The 21,274-nt window shown below is 40.7% G+C and overlaps 1 protein-coding gene across 5 annotated transcripts in view; it reads left to right on the top strand.

Moving 5' to 3' along the window:
• Positions 1–21,274, top strand: part of dlgap2a (discs, large (Drosophila) homolog-associated protein 2a) — a 127,896-nt gene that overhangs the window by 81,075 nt on the left and 25,547 nt on the right. For 2 of the 5 annotated variants that reach the window (XM_046062040.1, XM_046062045.1), the window contains 4 exons: positions 7,462–7,676; positions 15,818–15,886; positions 17,009–17,168; positions 17,989–18,205. In XM_046062040.1, coding sequence (XP_045917996.1) covers positions 7,462–7,676; positions 15,818–15,886; positions 17,009–17,168; positions 17,989–18,205 — 661 coding nt within the window. The remainder of the gene's footprint in view (positions 1–7,461; positions 7,677–15,817; positions 15,887–17,008; positions 17,169–17,988; positions 18,206–21,274) is intronic. The other 3 variants (XM_046062041.1, XM_046062044.1, XM_046062043.1) reach the window with 3 other exon arrangements.

The following is a 21,274-nucleotide window of genomic DNA, read 5'->3' as shown; positions in this document are numbered from 1 at the left end:
AACGCTCTGGCTCCCATTCTACTTTTGGAGACTCTAGGAACCACAAGTAACCCTGTATTCTGGGAGCGCAGTGCTCTGGTGGGGTAGTAAGGTACTATGAGCTCTTTAAGATAAGATGGTGCCTGACCATTAAGAGCTTTCTAGGTAAGAAGAATGATTTTAAATTCTATTCTGGATTTTACTGGAAGCCAATGCAGAGAAGCTAAAACAGGAGAAATATGATCTCTTTTCCTGGTTCCTGTCAGAACACGTGCTGCAGCATTCTGGATCAGCTGAAGTGTCTTAATGGACTTTTTCGAGCAGCCTGATAATAAGGAATTGCAGTAATCTAGCCTAGAAGTAACAAATGCATGGACTAGTTTTTCTGCATCATTTTTAGACAGGATGATCCTGATTTTCGCAATATTACGTAGGTGAAAAAAGGTGGTCCTTGAAATTTGCTTAATGTGAGACTTAAACGACATGTCCTGATCAAAGATAACTGATGAGATGAGATGCCGGTTAGATGCACGCTTGCATGGAAAATAATAAGCATGATGGAAATATGCCATTAATGTTCATTTCATGTATTCATTTGAGGAACGTTACAGCCTCCTCGTTGCTCCACACAGATCTGATGTTTTCGTCTGCTGCCATTTTTCTTCTCTGCAGTGGAGTAGAAGCTTCAGTGGATGTCAAAGTCACATGATCCATGTACGTTATGATTTATTCGCTGTGTCTGTTTCCATCACACTTTGCCACATATTGCTTTTTATCGATACACCAACTTTTCCACCTGAGCTAAAGTTTTTTTTTTGCTCTAATTGAAAATGCTCAGAAAAATGTGTGGATGGAAACATACCTACTGGCAGGGGCTTTTATGAATTTATTATAAATATTAAACTGTCAGTGTTCAACTTCGACCATTTAATTACTACCTGTGAAAACAAACTGGCAAACACATTTTCCCTGTTACTTGGACTTTAAAGGGTAAAAATACAATATTGAACAACAGAGAAGTATCATGAGTTACTATGGGAATATTTTAAAATTGTGTAGTTAGATATTAGACTTGCAAATTAGTCTGGATGTCCTTTTCCTTGGCACTTTCCTCCAGCTACTCCATGAGGAAATGTACTGCCAGGCACACTGGGAGATCTGTTTCCAGTGGGTTTGCCCTGGGGTCTCGTTCTAGTCAGCTGTGGTTGGAACACCTTCTATTAGAAGCAACCGAAAGGTGTATTAACCACTGTAGGTGCTTAATTAGTCTGAATTGCCTCATCTTATTGTGAAAATGTGTCTCAATACCATGATCCTCCTGAACTCCTGTTTCTCATTCTGTCCAAAACACTGAGACCCATTGCCCTGTGGAAAAACCTGAAGTTGACCACTTTAGTATATATGAAATCTCAGTTTTGGTGTATTACTGTCATGTCACTGGAGTCACATGTATGCATTTTCTGACACATGTCTCCCTGTGTGTCAGTAAGCGACCCAACTTTAACCTGGCTTGGGACAGATGCACATGTGTCAACACCTGGCTCAAAGCTGGCAACGAAAGGGGAAAGGGGAGGTCTCACACAGGGTTCTAATACGAAAAGTAATTTATTGAACCAATTAGTTGAAACATGATAATGGTGTGCGTAGGCAGAAGTCAGAAGTATTCGTTATGTGTGGATGGGGTAAAGGTGTGGTGTAGTGAATATTGTTAAACATACAGAAGAGTGGTTAGAGTCATCACAGCATGAGGGAACCACATACCCTCTTTTTTACCTGCCATCAAAATATGTGTTATATATATTTTTTTAGATTTCTCTGAGCATGTTTCCTTGTGTGATGTACTTTATTCTGCTCCTCAAGGTTTCTCTGAAAGGGTTTTTCCTGTTTTTCCTTGGCCTCAGCTGCGGTTAATAGCTTGATGTGTTTTGACTGAAGTAGTTTCTCATATAATTCATTTGTATTTTTTTGTATAAATAGTGCTAAACAAATTATGTTAATCATTATTGATATTTGGGATTTATTTTGTGATGAAGTGTTAAACTCTACTTTTACTGTATCGTTTTTACACCAGCCTATATGTACTTCTAATTCTGTTGTGATGTCCTGTGTTTCCAGTTTGGTGACCCCTTAGAGAGTGTTTTTGCATTGCAGCTGTGGGTTTTAAATGTAGGTGAAGAGAGGTGAAGTGATAGTGATAGTGATAGTATGAGTAAAAATAATGTAAGAATTGAAGTTGAAGAAAAAGCCTCTTTAAGAGGTCTCATGGCTGCATAGATTTCTGGTGTATTCAGGGCACTGTGCAGCAGTTGAGGAAACTGTGTCCACTGTCGCATGTTCCACAACATATCTGCAAATGTCCAGTTACCTGAGGAATAAGAGAAATGCACAACCAACAACAGACTGCACCCCCTACAGGAAATCAGCAATTGGCCATACCAGCTACATGCTATTTGGAGCATGTTAATATGCTAAAGTCAGCATTAAGCTGAAAGCACTGCTGTCCCTAAGTTTAGCCTCACAGAGCTGCTAGCATGGCTATAGACCCTTAATCTTGTTATAAGTTGTTAGACACTAAGAGTAGATATTTTGGCGATCCTCAGACGTTTAGTGTGACTTGGGATCAGAGTTAGTCTCAGAAATAGCATCATAGTATCACTATTAGATTCAAAAGAACAAGATTATGGAAGTTTGACAGTGGCTCATTTTGTCCAATTTTTCAAACACCTTCCAGTGCATGACAGTTTCCTTTTTTCTTTTATCACTGAGTGTGTCTGTTTACACTCCCATGCTAACATCTGATAGCATAAAGTGTCAGTAAATAAACACCATGAAGACAACATCAACACACAGACTTTAAAATGCTGCATGCGTTGGCGTATATGTGCGTGAAACAGAAAAACGAGAGGAGAAGAGTTGACGGTGGGCGCGTGGTAGGTGTTTTGTTAGGTCTAGTAAGGAATCCATGTATTCATTCTCCCCTGCGAGGTGGGAAGAGAGAGAGAGAGAGAGAGAAAAAGAAAAGAAAAGAAAACAGCACCTGCTCTATAAGACACAGCGTATCCATGCAATCTTGTGGGAGGAAATGAGGGGCTGGAGGCTGGTGGGTGGGATTACCAATGATTGAACCTTTAAGAGTTCTCTAACTCTGTTCCTTCCTTTCTCTCTCTCAGCCATTACTCCATCTTCTAACGCTATAACCCTCTCTCCCTCTCTTTCTCTCTCTCTCTCTCTCTGTCTGTCTCTCTCACTCTGTTTCTTAACTTAATGGCACTGAGTTATGTTTCTTAGTGGGAGAGGTGCTGTGTATAGATAGAGCTGCAGAGTTAATCAATGAAATGCACTGCTGCACTGCAGGAGCATTGGCTGAGGCCTGTCTAGCCTCACCACCCAGCACACACACACACAAACGCACACTGCCCGTGGCCTCCTACAGAGCCAAAGATCAAAGCACGGAAAGTAAAGGTATATCTATTATGCCAATGTCTGGACCATCCTGCCATGAGATGTTTGTGAGCCATTTCACCAATGTTATTTCTTGGCAAAGTGTCAAAGCAGCTTGAGTGTACAGTATGTGTAAGGAGTTGAAGTCATACCCCGGTGGGCATCAACAAAACCTTGGTCGTTGAGTGTGAAAAACTACATTTCCACAAACCATGTCTGTTCTTTATCGAGCACAATCCAATTAAATGGAGGAAGTAAAAGTTGTATTATTATGAAAATGTAACTTTAAATATGAATCTTCGCACTTGAGCTGTGAATTTTCACACAGCTCCCACAAAGCTCGGCTCATATTCATAAAGGGCTTGACGTCATTGCAGGGAAAATTGCGCCGTGGAACAGACCAGGTCACATTTAATTTGGGAACAACAGAATCATGAAAACGTCCCTGAAAATGCGTAGAATAATTGCACCTGGCAGCGGGCTTGTGGATGCATGCTCACCTCTGAATCGCATGTCTTCCCTTTGCATGATGTTTACGTCAAGGTGAGTGTCCATGTTGACAAGCGGCCATATTTCCACTCCTCTAAGCATGCTGGGACCCCATGTGTGTTTTCACAGCAGTCAATATGAGTGTGCGCTGCTGCCCAGCCTGTGTCTTTATCATCACAGGGAGACACCCTACAATCTATGCAGTTTATCAGCAAATCCAAATTAAACAAATCTCACCACAGCTTGCGCCTGTCCTCTGGTGTTCCATTCATTAATTAGACGTCTAAAAATATCAAACCCCTCCAAGACTTAATTAACCCATTGACTCCATTTGGTAGCTTGTGCATGCCTGTCTTTTAGAGAGGAGATGAATGACTTTTATCAGAATGTGTGTGTGTGTGTGTGTGTGTGTGTGTGTGTGTGTGTGTGTGTGTGTGCGCGCGCGTGTGTTTGAGCGTGCATGTTCGTGTCTGTGCATTTCGTGGAGAGAAGGCATCACAGTAAGCTTATGGATTCCTAATTCAAGCTTGCCTGTCTATGTCAGGAGGACACACCGTAATTCGCATCAATCATGCTACCCCCCCCCCCCGCCCCGTGCTAACACCACAAAACACAGATGAAACGTAAGAGTCAAAAGCTGCTTTGACCCAGCATTCTCTGTAATTAACAAAGAGTGGGCTGTAATAAAGCCATAATTGATCAATTATTCAAGCTGTTTTGATTAGACGTGACACTTGTTAGAATAGTAATCATGGGTGGGCGCGCGTTGATGCCAGAGGTTAGTAGAATTAGTGTCACAGGGAAGTCATTTTTTCAGGACATAAACAAACAGATACCTTCCGTGCAGTTGACAAATTGTGTGTCTCATAAAAGCGACATGTCTAAATAGTTTACTGTTGATTCCACTCGTTACAGCAATGCAGTGTTGGGAAGGAATCATTTCTGTTTTTATTTCTGTTTGAAAAATAATCGCATTAGAATTGTTATTTTGCAATAGCTGACATTTGGATCAGAAAATGATTAGAGTCGCTTGTCTGACGCATTAGTGACATTTGAATGCAGCCTATCTCCTCCTGACATTTGCCACAGCCAGTCAGCTGCCACCCAGTTCATTGTGAACCTGTGAGTAGTGAGTTAGTCACTGATTGGCGGAGGGATTTCAAAAAGACAGTAAAATCACACATTTATACAGTTTTCTAAATTAATAGTGGTTGGGAGCTTTTAAAAGTTCTTCTTGGGTGCAGCTCTGGTCCATTGTTACTGTAAAGTCAAAGAAATAGGGTCCCAAGTCAGATTTAACTTAATGAAATCTAGAGCCAGGTGGATTGGCTCTGCGCCAAGGCTGATCCGGCTGCCAGGATGTTAAAGTGACGGATGGATACAGCATCAGAGAAGCCTTCAGCTTCCACATAGAATTTAATAATGACTGACAATGTCACATTTTATGCAGTGCAGGTCACTGACCATGGAAATGTGTGCCCAGCTAAGGCTTCTGACTAGCGCACACGGTGAGCAGAGTGCATCAGGGTAAATCCCAAAAGCAAAAAAGGAAAACAGGGGAAGACAAGCAAGAGAAGGTTTGTGCTTTTGCATGACTGTAGAGGGTCTGACCGTGACCCTGACTCAGCTGCCACTGTTGTTGTCACAGCAGTTGAACTCTGTTGTACCGTTTAACTAAAGCAAAACGAGAGAGTGTGTGAGTTAGAGGGAGAAAAAGAAAGAGTGGTATCGTGTGAAATGAGCTTGTGAGCAACAATCATCAGTTCGTTGCATGAGTGGGTGAAGTTAGCCCAGCAGGTTTTAATAAGCTACACCACCATCTCCAATACAGAAACCTATTAGGATCATATAATAACATTTCTACATGTTGTATAATGACATGTACCATAATTGACTCTCCTTTTTCTTTGGCATAAAGATCATGATTCCTCTATCTGATCTGCATTCACAAATCTTCTCTTTATAACTATTATACCACTAGCATGTGCTATGCTTGAAATGGATTCCAATAACGTAATTGTCTGTTCTAGCAAAGCATGCAAGACCAATGTCAAAGTGCATTAACCTCGCTTGAGTACTGCCACAGCACATGCATGCACGATACTCTGTTTGTCTTCCTGCTCACTCCACATTTGACATTCAAGACATCGCTTGTTTGATATAATGTTCAATAAAATATTCACTCTATATGTTGCAAAGACAGGCAGCGAGTTCAGGTGAGACACCCTCTTCTCACTCTGAATGGGATAATGGTGACGCTGATGTCGGGATACTCAATTACCTGGTTTAACAAGTGGAAGAAAACTGCACCGTATAAACTGCCTGGCTTGTTTTAATGGCAGGTTTCCACGTGAGATAGCTACGACAGGGCTCCTTTTCTCTATTTTCAAGCTTTCTTTTGCCAGTAATTATGATTAACAGCCCAACCAAGTTTATAATAGCATTTCAGTCAAGGTTTTCAGCGGTTTATAACCTGGCCAAACTAAAGAAAATCTCAAATACTGAGCAGCTGTGGAAGCTGTGAGAAGCTTTTAATGTGTGTTGACTCATCGTGAAAATGGTCCTGTGTAACTCAATGGAACTAACTGTGCCAGAGGTATGGGGTTCAATTCAAGTGTCTATGAAATGGCACATTGCTTCATCACTGGAAAATGTAATAACACTGTATTTTATGTTTTTTATGCTTTTACATGGTTTCATTTAGATTTGCGTAGTCCTCTAGGTGAAAAATGTCAGTCCTTTTATAATATATTCAAGAATACATAGCCGTTGTGCTCTTGCAATGCAGAGGTGGGAATATAATGTACTTTCAAGATGTGCTATTATGAGCTTTTAGCAATGGTAATGTTGGTAGGAAGAAACAGGCAACACATTAAATCTTCCAAGAGATTTATAATAATTATGATGATTATCTTTGATACGTAACAATATCCAAAGAAAAATTCTCTGAAATGCAAGTTACATTTTACAGCAATTTCATCTCAACAGTGGATGAAAGGTGTCACTTTTAGTGACAAAGCCATAGAGAATTATGATCCGATTCTAAAGTTTCTCTCAGCTTGACTAAGCTTTTCAGCATCTTTTAGCTCATGGTTTTGGTGGCAATCTGCTGTTTACTGTTTTGGTTCACTCTCACCACTCTCATAGAATAAGTTTCAGCCACAGCAGGCACCTGTTTGCAAAAAAAAAAGACTCGAAAAACCCACTGTACACTGCTCAGCTCCAAACAGCAGACAGAAGTTAACGGGTAGCTGGTGAACACAGTGGAACATTTAGCAGCTAAAGGTTCAGATATTTCCCTCTGGAGTTAGTAGAGACCAAAGCAGAGCTAAATGGAGAGTGAATATTGGATTTACATTCATCAGGTGGCCAAACAAATGCTAATGTGGCTTCATGTCTGCAGATATAAACTGGAAGCCATTTGCTACATGTCTGCCACAACTGCTTTATAATGTGATAATGTTGTGTTGTCAGTGTAGCTTCTTGGCTATCCCCAAGTGGGCCCAAAAATCCATTATTATATTTACTATTTTCCTGACCCATGTCACCCAGGTACCCCAGGATGACTGGGGGGGTTACCCTGGCGATGGGAAGGATGACGAGATCCCTTGTCGTCGGATGCGGAGCAGCAGCTACGTTAAAGCCATGGGGGACGAGGAGAGCGGAGAGTCGGACTCCAGCCCCAAGACGTCGCCTCAGAAGTCGGTGCGGCCGGACGCCCTGGTCAAGGCCATTATCAGACCCAGGGACTTGTTGGACTCCCAGAGGTACAACACGTGCAGCTTAAAGATTTCAATGATTCATACTGTTTAGCTCTTCTTTTGCTTCCTTTTTTTCTTTATATATTCACTTCACATGTAGTGTTGATGACACATCTTAACCACTCTTTGTCTCATTTTGGGTCTTGAATATATTATCTGTTAGTTTTTTCCAGTCAAAATTTGTGCATTCTATTTAAGGCCATTGAGCTTAGTGCCCCCTGGGTAGGAGTCCCCTGGGATCCAACCTTGGGACACAACATTTTTGACACTATCACTGGAGGTACCACAGACAAAATATTTCAAATTCTGCACACAATATTGTTACTATAAGTAAATGAATCTCCCAGTGAGTTGAGATAATTATGTTGTCCTCTTGATTGGTACCAGTGAATTTCTAGAAATATCACATACTAAAACAATATATTGCCTGAAAGTCCTGAAAACTACGTGATATGGTAAATTTAATTACCTCAATTCTCACACGTTGTTGTGTTGATGTATTATTTTCAAGACACGCTTCTTTCTGTGTTCCTATTTTGAGGTTGCATTTTAAGAGTAAACCTGTTTTTCAGCTTGGTATATATTTATGTTTTGAACAACACTGTACTTTTTTATTTTCTTTATTACATTTCCTCTTGCAGTTTTCTTGTGCTGTTGTCCCACCACTACATCAGTGTCAAGCACTTGATTGCTGAACCCTGTACCCATTAGAATCCCTTTATGGGTGTTCATATCAGTGTCTTCAACTGTAAGAAAGTGTTCAGTGCGTTGTTCTGGGATGTGTCCCATTAAATGCTGAGAAAATAGAGGGCTTTTGTTTTTGGAACTGGGCAACGGAGGAAAGCACTCATAAGAGGATTACACGATGAGACAAGCTGTAGACAATGTCACAGAAAAATAAAGACAAACAACTATTTTACGGAGAGATACAAGGAGAGTTACTATGATTACAGCATTAACAATTCCATTAGATTAGGATGAATTTAGATTACAAAGTACTTGCACTATAAAAAAAGAGTTATGTAGCTTCATGTGAAATGATGCTATAACTGAGAGACCATTCAGTAATGGCTATTCCCCCCCAAGGTAATGGTGGTAAAATGCTATGGTTGTGTTATCATTAACATAAATATTAAAATGATCTACCTTTCTTAATAGTTATGTGTGCAAAGCCAATTATAGTAGCGTGAGATACACCCATGATACACTGCAGAGGTTACTCTAAAGCTGTTTTAGGTCAGAAATGGATTCTCTTTTCTATCCTGCTGCTTTTACTGTGTTGTATGTCCTGATAATTGTCTGTTTTATCTTTTGCCTCACCTTCTGTTGCACCTCATATCCTCCATCTTCATCTTTATTTTCATTCATTTTCAGCATAAACCATGGTACTGGGTACACACCGTTCACAAATACATAATACGTTTCCTGCTCCTGTCTTTTGTAGTTACTTACATGTTGTTAAAAAGCCTACTTTTTTAATTCTTTCCAACAGTTTTTGGATGTTAATTTTTCAATTATGAGTCCATAAATGAAACTATTCAAATGTTACTTATCGTCTTATTTTAGTCCCTATTGTGGTTTAAAATGGTGTTGTTATAGTACTTCACACACCAACTTATTCCATTGTGCTTGACAGATTCATCTTTTCCAGAGTCGTTTTTTAAGAGGTGGCAATACGAGGTAAAAAAACCCATCACTTTTGTTCCCCCTTCAAAGGGACCTGATCCTTTGTTCGCAGCAGAATGTGAAAACAGTAATTACAGCCGAGATTCATGAGTCTATTTTAATAATGTGACAGTTTAACAAATATCCTAGAACTGCTCTTTCAAAACACAATCTTTTTTTATCTGCCTTTGCTCTGCTTTGCGGGCCTTGTACTGTATATTGAATGGATTTACCAGTCAAAGTTTGAGTTCAGTGTGGAAGTCCCCATCAAAGGCCTTTAGCCACATCTTAAAGACAACCTGGTTGTACATTCTCATTTTTTGACAGTATTACCTTTTTTCATTTCTTTTCATTACTTCAAGTTTAGAAATAACTCACACTGTGCTTGAATGACTCTGTGAGGTTAGAGACAACTAATTTCCGGTAATTGTGTGACCAGAGCCAAGCAGAGTCAACTTTGTTGCAGTTGGCCAGGACATCCTTGTAAAAGATATTAAAAATCTCAATGGATTTCTTTCCTGGTAAAATAAAGGTTAAATAAAATAAAAATAAAAATTTGAGGTCAAGTTTGGTTTAAGAGGAATATGCTTTTAGAATTTGTTGGGGGCCTCGCATCATTTATGACCAATTACAGTTAAATCATCTGTTTTCTCACCTATCGATTAAAATCAGTGTGTTTCATGCACTCTGACACAAATGTTCACCAAAGAGTAAACCAAATGGGTTTAAAACAGGTTTTCCTACCCCAATTATTTTTGTAGTGAACATATCCAGCATACATTTTGAATTACTTGGGGTTGCAGAAATGTGTCATTTAATTTAAAAAAAATTGTGTTGAATTCATTGAAAAATTGAGTGGACAAAATTTGTGCTCTTTCTCCAGATAGTCTCTCTCCTGTCAGTGTCATGGTAGAAAGGAAAACAGAGCTTATACATCCTGACATTACATGCTTGGACAACTGGCATTAGTTGGTTGATGCTGAAGTAGCTAAAAGCTAGTAGAAGCATTATTTCATCAACGTCAGATACTGAATTATCTCTCAATTAAGTATGATTAAATTAGAGCTGGGCAAGTTAACTCATTATTATCGCGTTAACACATTATTTAATTAACGGCAGCAGGCGTGCGTGTGCGCGAGGTGAGTACAACCGCGACCGGTTCACGTGAGCTTGGAGCTATGCCTTGTGCTTGACCACTTCACCTCACTCTAATAGGGACACTTGCTACTGAACAGAGACTGTTTATGCTGCTCCCTGATAAAAGAAAAATGTTTCTGATGATACCTGTTCAGAAAAAAAAACAAGAACAGATTTATATATGTTAACCTGTTGCTCAGAAGGTGCCTTCTATGATGTTATGATCGTGGCTCTGGACTAACTTATTTTAACAAGCTATAAAAGGTAATGCCCTGGCAGTGGCAAATAGCTTTGGTTTTAAATTTGATTTGATTACATTAATGTTTAAGTTGAGATTTACAAGCAATATTGTATTGCTGCTGTGTAAAGGGAATACTGCTGGTAAAAAGCACCTTATTTGTGTAAGTGTTTGCAAACCACATGTTATTGCACCTTTGTGTATTTAGCAGTGCATTTAAATTAAAAGTGTGCAAAACACTACTTTAGAATTCATTATTAAATTTTTCGCATGATAATGCGATTAATCGCAATTAATCACAGAAAATCATGGAATTAATTGCAATTAAAATTTCTAATCGCAGCCCAGCACTAGAATAAATGTTTAGTCAATTACCGTACTACAGATAGTGAAAGAGAGGGAGAAATAAATGTATTAATAGATGCACACTGTGGTTTAAAATTACAAGTCACAACAATGGCTAAAAATAATCTGAAAATTATCCACGGAACTGCGGAAGAATGGAGGTACTGAAGGATTGTGATAGCCTTAGCCAAACAGCAAAGGCTTAGGATGCTGTTGCTCGGTCTGCTAGAACACAATGTGAACATATCCTATTTTATCTCTCCTCCATGCAGTGCGTTTTAATCCAGGAGGTTTGCTGGACTGTGTAGAAAAACTCTTCATAGGTCTGCTGCAACTTCTGTTGTACGTCTGTTCTACTTCTGGTCTGCACAAGCCCAAAGGCAAATAATCTGACAGTTGTAGACATGATGAAAAGACGACCTTGTGTCTGACCTCAGTATAGAGTGTGGCCTATGACGGACACATAGCTGCAGTATGTAATGTCAGACAGTCACCGTAAGAGACAGTGATACACATAGTGACTAACACTGATGATTCCCTCACTCCTATTGTCATATCCTCGCCTCTCAGTCTTCACTCTGCTGACCCCATGCTCATTGCCATTCAACAGAGGTTTTTATATTGCTACTCTCTTGCGCTGAACAGCCCTTTCTCTGGAAGCTCAGGAAACCGCATCACCACCAGAATCCGCTAATATGCTTCGCCACTGTTAATCTGACCCTGATGAAAACATGTACATATATACACACAAACAGAATAAAGGATAAGCTCGTTGGGTGGTGTTTGTGACGTTTCTCTGCAGGATAACAGGAGGAGGAAGAAGGGCAGGAGAGATACTCAGGTTTTACAGTCGTGGCCTTCAAGTAGTACCCATGCATGCTTACATAATAAAGCCAGATATTCGTCCCTGAGGATATGTAATGACAAATCGAATGTTATGGATTGTGATCAGGCAGCATCATAATATTATCTGTCACAGAAGATGAGGTTGTTTGGCCTGTATAACAGCTCTTTCAGACTATGAAGTAATGTATGAGGCAGCTACAGTGAGGTATGCTCCCTTTTCCATATCTTGCAAAGCTTCCCCTGACTATTCGTTTTGAATAGCTGTAAACAGTGAATGATTTATGAGGATGCAACAGCAGGAAGGGCTATCAGTTGCAGTTATTGTACTCCAAGGCCCCTCTGAATAATGGCCCTCTCAGTGGTTTGACCAAGAGTCTGCTGAACTCTGCTGAAAGGAGGATATTGACCAGCATGGATCAGACTATGTGTGGCCTGCCTCTGAGTCCATTGACAGCAGCGGCAGCATTATTGATTTAGGGTGTCATTAGTGAAGAGTCCTGATACTCTGCTGAACCTACTCTAAGAATGTCATAATATGGTATCATTCCTCTTGGATTTAAATGAAGATGTGTCATGTATCTTTATCTTTATATTTTGCATCCTCGAAAGAATCAGTTTTTCAGATTGCAACAATATGAGAACGATTTGGTGCAGCACTAGACCAATAAATCAGCCAGGTCAATATATCAGCCAATATGAACTAAACACAGATCCACTGTGTTTTCGTATATGTTGGCCAATGAATAACACAAATGCAGTACAGAAATAGAAGGGGAAAAGACATGAGTGAGGTCATTTAAAAACAGTGTCATTACATAGTTTGTCCAAATTACATTTCTTAGCTGTAAAATGTCCCACTCATTATATATGTTGATCACAACTCATTGAAAAAAAACTAATTTAAGAGATAAGATCAGATTTTATTGATCCCAGAAGGAAAGTTTTACATTGCAGCAGCACAAGAAGAAATAGGAGGATGGATGCGGAGTAGAAAAAAATATACAAAATTTACCAGTGTGCATAAATGTGCATGCAAAAACAATAGTTCGGTGTTCTGATTATCCAAATCAAGACACTAGATTTTTAAAGAAAATTCATGTTTATGTTTTTGTAAAGAAAAAAATGTTGCGGTAGATAGCTTTATTTGGAAGAACGCTACAGCTGAAAACATGGGCAGCTTCAGAGTGTAGCAAAAGGTGACTGTTTTTCAAGTGCAGCTTATACGAAAGGTACACGGCCCACTCATGTTTGCAAAACCATCTGCTCTTTAATCGTTTTATACCAAAGAAAACGAAAGGGACAGGAAACCAAACAGTGGTGAGACCGCTTTTTGCGAAAGAAGAGGAAATAATCATTGGCGTTGACATTTGTTTCACACTCAAACATTTAAAAATCACACATTAAGACAAAGACCTGAAGAGGATTTAATGTAGACACAGTTTACATAAAAGTCCTGTCCAGTGCAATAATAAATGTATGTTATTATCAGGTCATCTGCCAATCAGCTGAATCACTCATCATTTGTTCAGTTTTCGTTTTATTTTTTAAATCTTATATGTATATATGGAAGCCACCTGACCTGAGAGCTCTTGTGCTATTATGGTTCATTGGGCTTGTTGGGATGGAATTAGATTGGATTTAAGACAGACATGGTGTAGGTTGAATTTCCTCTGCTCTTGTAGCAATTTGATGTCCCGCAGGGGCATTCAGATAGGCCAAACACAAATTTGACAGCGGCGGCTCCCTGAAGCAAATCATGTTAAAGTGAGAACAGGTTGTCAGGTTGTGTCACCTCCCTCCATCTTTCCATCATTCCCTCTTTCAAGCTCTCTGTCGCTCTCGTGGTTGACAAGTTTCACCTCTTTGTTCATCTCACTAATAAAGAGTACATCACTGTCACGGGCCGTCTGATTTGGAAAAGCCTGTGCACTAGAAGGAAGGTTAGATGTCAGTGATTGTTTTAATTAATAGTCATTTACACTCTCCAAGCCCCCCTGCCATTACAACTTCACCCTTGGGTCCTGTATGCCCTGTAAGCTGCAGAGCCGACAGCTATGATAGATTGAATATGAATCAGCTTTTTTGTGCGACAGTATGACCTGCCAAAGATTTTTAAAGAATGTATTAATGACGATGGGAACTGAATGACATATGACAGATTTCACTATTATACATTAGCATAATGAGTCACTGAGTCAATCAGTAAGGATATGTCCCTGTCTGATAGCAGCTTGCATTGACACACACGCACACACATGCAGAGAAGAGCATTAACGATTAACATCCATCTCCGGCAGCTAAACTTGTCTTTAAATGACTTTGGCCTGGTGTCGAAACACCACAAGCCAATCAATCCCACCCATTTTTGGCAGTTTCTGAAATAACCCACATTTGTTTGGCCTCCCCCCCTTCTTGTGGCACCGTAATTAATCAAAGTTAACACTGGCAAAGCATTCGATAATTCCTGATTCGACATAACGTAATTACTCATTCAGATTGCATATTGAGCATTGAGTATGAGCATTTTGCCCTCAGATCTCAAGGTCAACACAGAATTCCAATCCATTGATTTGTGGCTGCGTGGGACGTGTCATGCATACTTATCCTACTTTTCTGTTGGCAAGGCCTATTCTCAAGGCCTGTCTCCTGCTACCTAATGTCCCATTCACAGGAAGGTATCAGCTGTTGTATACAGCTCTTGATTGTTTGGCACATGGCTGGAACTGAATATACATTGAACTTGAATAGAAAAGGCTGGGCGTGTTTTACAAGACAGAGGTGCATGGATTCACTGATTGCAAAGTGTAAGAAAACAAATCAACTTTAACCTTCTTCAAGTTTTCCTTAGCAAGATGAGATTCACTCCTCTTGTTATCCTCAACCATATTTGGAACCATTGGGGAAAAGTAATTATCATCCACTGGGCTCTGCGTGCATTTTGTGTGTCAAGAAGAAAACATATATTCTGATTTCCACATTCTGGACTAGCAGACACATTTCCCCTAGGTCTCAGTGTGGCCTCATTCGCTTGCTCTCAAGTTTGTATCTTTGTGTTAACACTCCTTGTCCTTGTTCTTTCCATATGCACTCTTGCAGCAAATGCCTTGCTTTGAACCGTTCTCCTCAGAAATTAGCACACGGCAGCTATTGCCGAGCCTGGGATTTGTTTACCCGCAGAAAGACTTTCACAGGCAACATGAAAAGGCAGGAAGTGTGAGATTCCCATCATCCGTTCCCTTTATATTGGCCAACAATGGAAGTGCATTAGCACCAATCAGAGACATTAGAGGAAATTTGCTCTGGCGTGATTTGATTAAGGGCCAACGCATTCTCAAAACAGCCTCCCTTCAACTAACGATAATAGACATCTCTACAGGCAGGGATGGATGAAGGCGGCCTCTGCTATGCCTGCACTGGCAGTTATATCCGATCTTGTCAGCTAAAAAGCTCAGCTAAGTTTCATTGCTCAGGGAAGGATGTTAGGTAGGTTTTTTTTATTCTCATTTGGCTTAATTAACCAAATCTAATTAGCCACACAGGGAAAGAATATCTGTTCTATGTTGTAGTGTAAATGTTTTCTGTGTGCAGCGTTTCATTATCAAGTGCTTTGTTATAATTTCTCACCTGTGTGTGTGTGCGTGCGTGCGTGCGTGTCACTTGTATGTCTCATTTAAAAGAAGACTTGCCTTGACCAGGCAATTCTGTCTGCTAACTTTTATCATTACTTGAGGGCCATGTTGGTCATACTATATCACCCTAATGTTTGCAGGACGTTGGTGGAAACTCCCAAGCAAACATTAGGTTCACCACAAATGCCATACAGAGCCAGTTCCACTGGACTTGTGCCCAGTGTCGTCGCATCCATCCAACTCCCACTTGTGGGACCCAGTAACTCTGTTTTCTTCTCTACCCACAGCTCTTACCGCCTGGATAAAATCAACAGTGACATGCGTAACTACATCACCAATTTTGCTGCAGACTTAAGGTGAATACAGGCTCAGCTCCTCCCCTCCCCTTACCTCGCTGTTGCTGCCATGTTGCAGTGGTCAGACGATGGAGCCAGCTGGCTTGCTGCCTTGCTGACATACCCAATATGGACACCTCACGGAGCAAACACTCAAGACCAGTCAATGAGAGGTCACCTGGGGCAATCTGCTCATACTGGCAAAGCATAAGGCGCTGTTAAACACAATATAGATATGATTTAATTCACTGCTATACCTCACACCAGCACATGCCTTTCGTTTACAGTATTACAAATGAACGAGTTACAAATGTTTTGAGAGATTAATCACGTTAATTAAGAGATAGTACCTTCCATTTCCCTCTTCTTTACTTTTGCCACTTCATTCAGACTTAATCTCTGGATGTTTCTGCTCTAGGATGTCTTTGGATGTTTAGAAGGTTGATATTACTTTGCAAATACACACAGCCTTGCTACAGCGTAACAAGATGGATTGGGTGACTTTTAATCACACTGGTATTTTCCTTGCTGCCAAACAGCAACGTTTATCTCTATAAAAAGCCCAGGAACTGCTTACTCATCTCTGCCTGTCATTAGAAATAGATCTGACGGAGGGAACTTCACTTTGGTATTCATAATGTGACTTACATAGTATTCTTTATGTTTCTTTATGTTTTTCTATCCGTCCTCTCTCCAGCAGATTTCAAAACCAGGCTTGTGTTTCTGAGCATCTCTCTTTGACTGTTGAGGTAGCACATTTAATTGACCTAGCTGACACCAGGATGCTCTCTGAAGTGCTTGCTCACTAACTAGCTCCTGATGTGCTTTTCTCTCATTTCCAAACATTGATTATGTTTTGGCACAACAGAAATCGAACTGCCTTTTTAAGGACACATGGTGAACACATCAATGAAGAGGGGTGGGGGTGGTGTCTCCTTCTCTTCCTCTCAAGTTCAGGTTCCCCAAAGGAGGCCTGCTGCTCTTAATAACACTTGATTGTTGTTGTCATCATGTTACACCTGTAGCCACTAGTCAAACTGCTTGTTTATTAGTTCAATTATATTTAATTGACTTGCTTAAGAAATCATCACCGTGACTGTATTCCCACTCCGTGCCTGCTTCTCCTTTTCTCTCTCTGTTCAGTCAGAGCTACCACTTGCAAGCCACCAGAGACATGCACCCAAGCATTGCCCTGGATCCCTCTGCCAACTACAACTCTCCCAAGTTTCGCTCCAGGAACCAGAGCTATATGCGGGCCGTCAGCACTCTTAGTCAGGCTAGCTGTGTTAGCCAAGTGAGTCAGGTGAGTCTGCACCCTTTCAATTAGGAGATAATCTTACCTTGTACTGGGGGAGCTGTGGTTCTTACACTGGTGGCTGCTGAGGGACCCTGAGGAGGTCCCAGGGAATCTCCAGCTAAATTAAATAAAATAATAATTTCACCATAAAGTTATACAATTTAAAACATCAGCTAAAGAGCATGTCTGTGCCAATCATAGTTTTCACTCTCACTACGACTCTTTTATCGTATACCATATACATACTGTTGTACTGACTTAATTTTACTTACTCTTATTTTATATGACAGTTCTTTGCACATTGTTTATCTGGATAAATGAAAAGACTCCAACATGGGTTGTTGAGATAATCATCTCCCTCTTGAAAGGGAGGCATATTGATTGTTCAGAGTTTTAAAAGCTCAACTGAACTGCTACTAATTCCAAATCCCAATAGAACAAGATGTTTATCTTTGATTCTTGATATTGCCAAATGGGAGTGGAGTGATAACCATCAAAGAATTTATACTCAGTAAACAACCATTTCTAACAAGTCAGCATCAAAGACATTACAAGATACTGTGCATCGCACACATCTGAAGCAGGAAACACAAATTATTCTGGTCATCATTAACAGCAAATCCTCTCTGACACCGTGTGACCTTTATTTCGTGAAAATCAACATCACATTGTTCATTTTTGCAGTAAGCCGTATTTTTATTGTAAGGGAAATTGACAGAGCATAATGTCAGTTTTTACAACCAACCAATTAATTTCTCCAGATAAAGAAATATCATCTCTTTCTTAACAATGGGGAAAGCATGCTTATGGCTTTTGTTTCTCACAGGTGAGTGAAACAGAAATAAATGGCCAGTTTGAATCAGTGTGTGAGTCAGTGTTCAGTGAAGTGGAATCCCAGGCCATGGAAGCTTTGGACCTGCCTGGCTGCTTCAGAACCCGGAGTCACAGCTACCTGCGAGCCATCCAGGCCGGCTACTCCCAAGACGATGACTGCATCCCCCCCATGGCCTCCACCGTCACCTCCACCATCAGGTCTACCACAGGTAAGGGCGACTGGACATAAAAATTAGTTTGTGCAATACAACGTGTGACTTCCTGGATGTTGAAATATTTGTTTGTACTTACAAATTGACAACAAAGCTTACATTTGGCATTAACGTGTGTTAATGGATGAATATAGAATAGTTAAGTGCAAACTGGCTATACTGTCAAACAGCTTCATATCTTTGCATGAATCACTCTTGTATGTTTCCATTGTTTTTGATGGACGTATGATTACCGTAGCTACCACATGTGAGCTGTGCTAGTTCATCCTACTGTATTTTGGATACAGTGCTTCATCTGCTCATCCAATGGATGCATCAGAGAGTAAAGCTATGAACCCTATTGAAAATCACAAATGGAAAATGTCTGGAATAAAATCAGGTCAGAATACGGACATGACAGCTTTTTCCACAACATTTTTGGAAATCTGACTTTCTTTATGACGGCACATGGTGACACTTGTTAGCATACTTACAGCTTTAGTGTGAACTGGGCAAAGAAATGCCATATGCAAAGTATGCATTGTTCACTTGTAAACCCAGTTTACACTCAAATCTTACAGCATAAACTATGACATTTGTTCGCGTACAGATTGTTTACTTTACAGAAATTATTTTGTCTCATTGCAAAGCTCATGCTTACACACAATGAGATGACATTACAGAGCTGCACACTATTATGTCTAGACCTGGATAACGGATAATGTAAAACTGACAATGAATATACTTGTAACTGAGCTGTCACACTGGTTAGTTTCATATATCACATATCTAAACCTACTCAGCTGACACATGCATTTATTTCTGATACTGAGCCTGGATTATAAATTGTAAGCTGCTGGTGGTTGCAACAATTCCCATGATTGCTGGATTCACTGAGGAAATTATACATCCTTGTACAGATGAAGAATGTGGGAAGAAAAGAAGAAAAAGTGTCTGGACGAGAGGTCTGAGTGGATTCTACCGCTTCCCACTGTAGATTCATGAAGTTACAACATCAGCTGGACTATAATAGGGAGGGTTAGGGGTGTGGCCATCTGGAGATGTGCTTATAATAAGTTTTTCATACCTATAAATGTTTGCTTACACTGCTTTCTCAGTAAACTCAAATATTTTTTGCATTCTTAGGATACAGAGTTTGATATCTGATGGATTTCTCCACTATTTTGGACATGGGGCAGTTGGTGCTTCGAATCAATCAAACTGGACCTCACATTTTCAATAGGGTTCATACTATACTTCCTGATTGATGGGAAATGGTTTGGAAGCTTTGCTCATCTTTGCCTCTTTTCATTGCACAAAGTACACATTTCTTTACCTCAACTGAAAGCAAAAGAGCATGCAAGGATTGTTCTTACACCTCATTTATTAGAAATATTGTCCATTCTCTGTGATGTGTTCCGGGAGCAAGGAGTTTCAGCTTTGTGCATTGAAAAGATGTGAAGAATGCATGCTACAAATTAAGGTTGAGAAGGCAGTGTAAGCCATTAACAGAAATGAGTCAAAATGGGAGCACTTTCACAACGTTCTACTGGTTTTCAACACTGTAATGTATAATCATATTACAGATTATTAAAATTCTAGAATAAAAATTCTTCAATTCACATCTACGGTATACAAGTGAATTGGGGCAATAATCATAAGGTTAGCATTTAGTTGTTGTAGATTTCTGCTATTATCTTATTTTGACTCATGGCATTTAGTGCATGATTTGATGTTACTGCTTTGTGGCAATAAAAAGCACATTCTCTCCAGCTGCTCACACCTGTGGCCATATTACAGATACGTATTTACATTTGTCTTCCAGACAGAAATTATGTGCAGGAAGACTGTTGTTTACCCGACCAGGCCAGTGTACATGAAGATTTGGCAGACACGGCCCCTTTGGCTCATGATGATCTAGGCTGCCCCATCAGAAGAGACAGGCTTTACCAACAAGGTAACATGGGGGCTACAGCCAAACCCCTGTCTGGACCGCCTGTTTCTCCAAGCCTCTTCAGATCCCCCAGATCTAGTGCCCCAGAACGGCCATCACCAAAAGCCATCCAGGCCAGTATCAAAGAGTCAGCTACCTTGGCTGCAGCTATCAGCATGCAGTGGAAGGAAGAGGTCTCGGCTATGCGTCGAGAGCTAGCTGATCTAAGGAGGGACCTGTGTAAAGAGCTTCGTGCTTTCAACAGTAATTTCAACACTTTCACGCAGCATTACAACACATGGTCTCCCCAAGGTGCCACCATGGCTGCTGGAGCTGATGTAGGTTTAGGCGGAAGGGTTGGGACAGGGACAGGGACAGGGGCAGGAGCAGGGGCAGGAGCAGGGGCAGGGGCAGGAGCAGGGGTAGGGGCAGGAGGACTTGGAACCACTCCTGTAGACAGAGGCACTGGGGGAGCTAGAGAGAAGAAACCCCAGATTTCAAAAGTGTCTGTGGGCACCCAGGCCAGAAGCAAGGTCCTGATCCGCCAAAGCACTGCAGATGCAGCTGTCAATTGTCCAGAAGAGAAGGAAGAAAAGAAAGGCGCCCGCCGAAATCTGCCAAAGCAGCTGTCTATGGACCCAAGCATTCTTGCCTGTCCACAGTCAATGTATGTGGAGAGTGCCATACCACTTTCTTTGGATCCAATACTTCCAGGCGCGGTTAGAGCATTTGAACCGGAGCCATTTGACTTGACTGCTATGCCCTCTAGCGGTAAACCAGAACCAGAACCAGAGCAACCAGACCATGTAATTGTGAGTACATCTGACATGGTCACTAATGAGCCAGTCACCATGTGTGGTACTGTGCCACTTTTCTCAGAAGCAGCCCTTGAGGGCCCCCAGGATTCAGTGACAGTAGAACAAGAAATGTTAATCACTCCACAGCTAATGAATATAGACCCTGCTAATGAGTCCCATTTAGATACTGAACCATCTCATCCTGATGGCATGAAACCCCCAGAGTCAGAACTAATTGAAAGAGATATGATAAAGTTGCCGTATGCCATACCTGTAGTCACTGTGTCTCCACCAGAGGAACATGATTATGACATCACGTCAGATTCAGAGTCTCCAGATCCTGTCACTGTGGACACG

Source organism: Micropterus dolomieu, linkage group LG11 (genome assembly GCF_021292245.1).
Source record: "Micropterus dolomieu isolate WLL.071019.BEF.003 ecotype Adirondacks linkage group LG11, ASM2129224v1, whole genome shotgun sequence".
In the NCBI taxonomy this organism is placed as follows: Eukaryota; Metazoa; Chordata; class Actinopteri; order Centrarchiformes; family Centrarchidae; genus Micropterus; species Micropterus dolomieu.
Note: the sequence above shows the minus strand (reverse complement) of the source record. Positions and strands in the feature narration are given on the sequence as shown.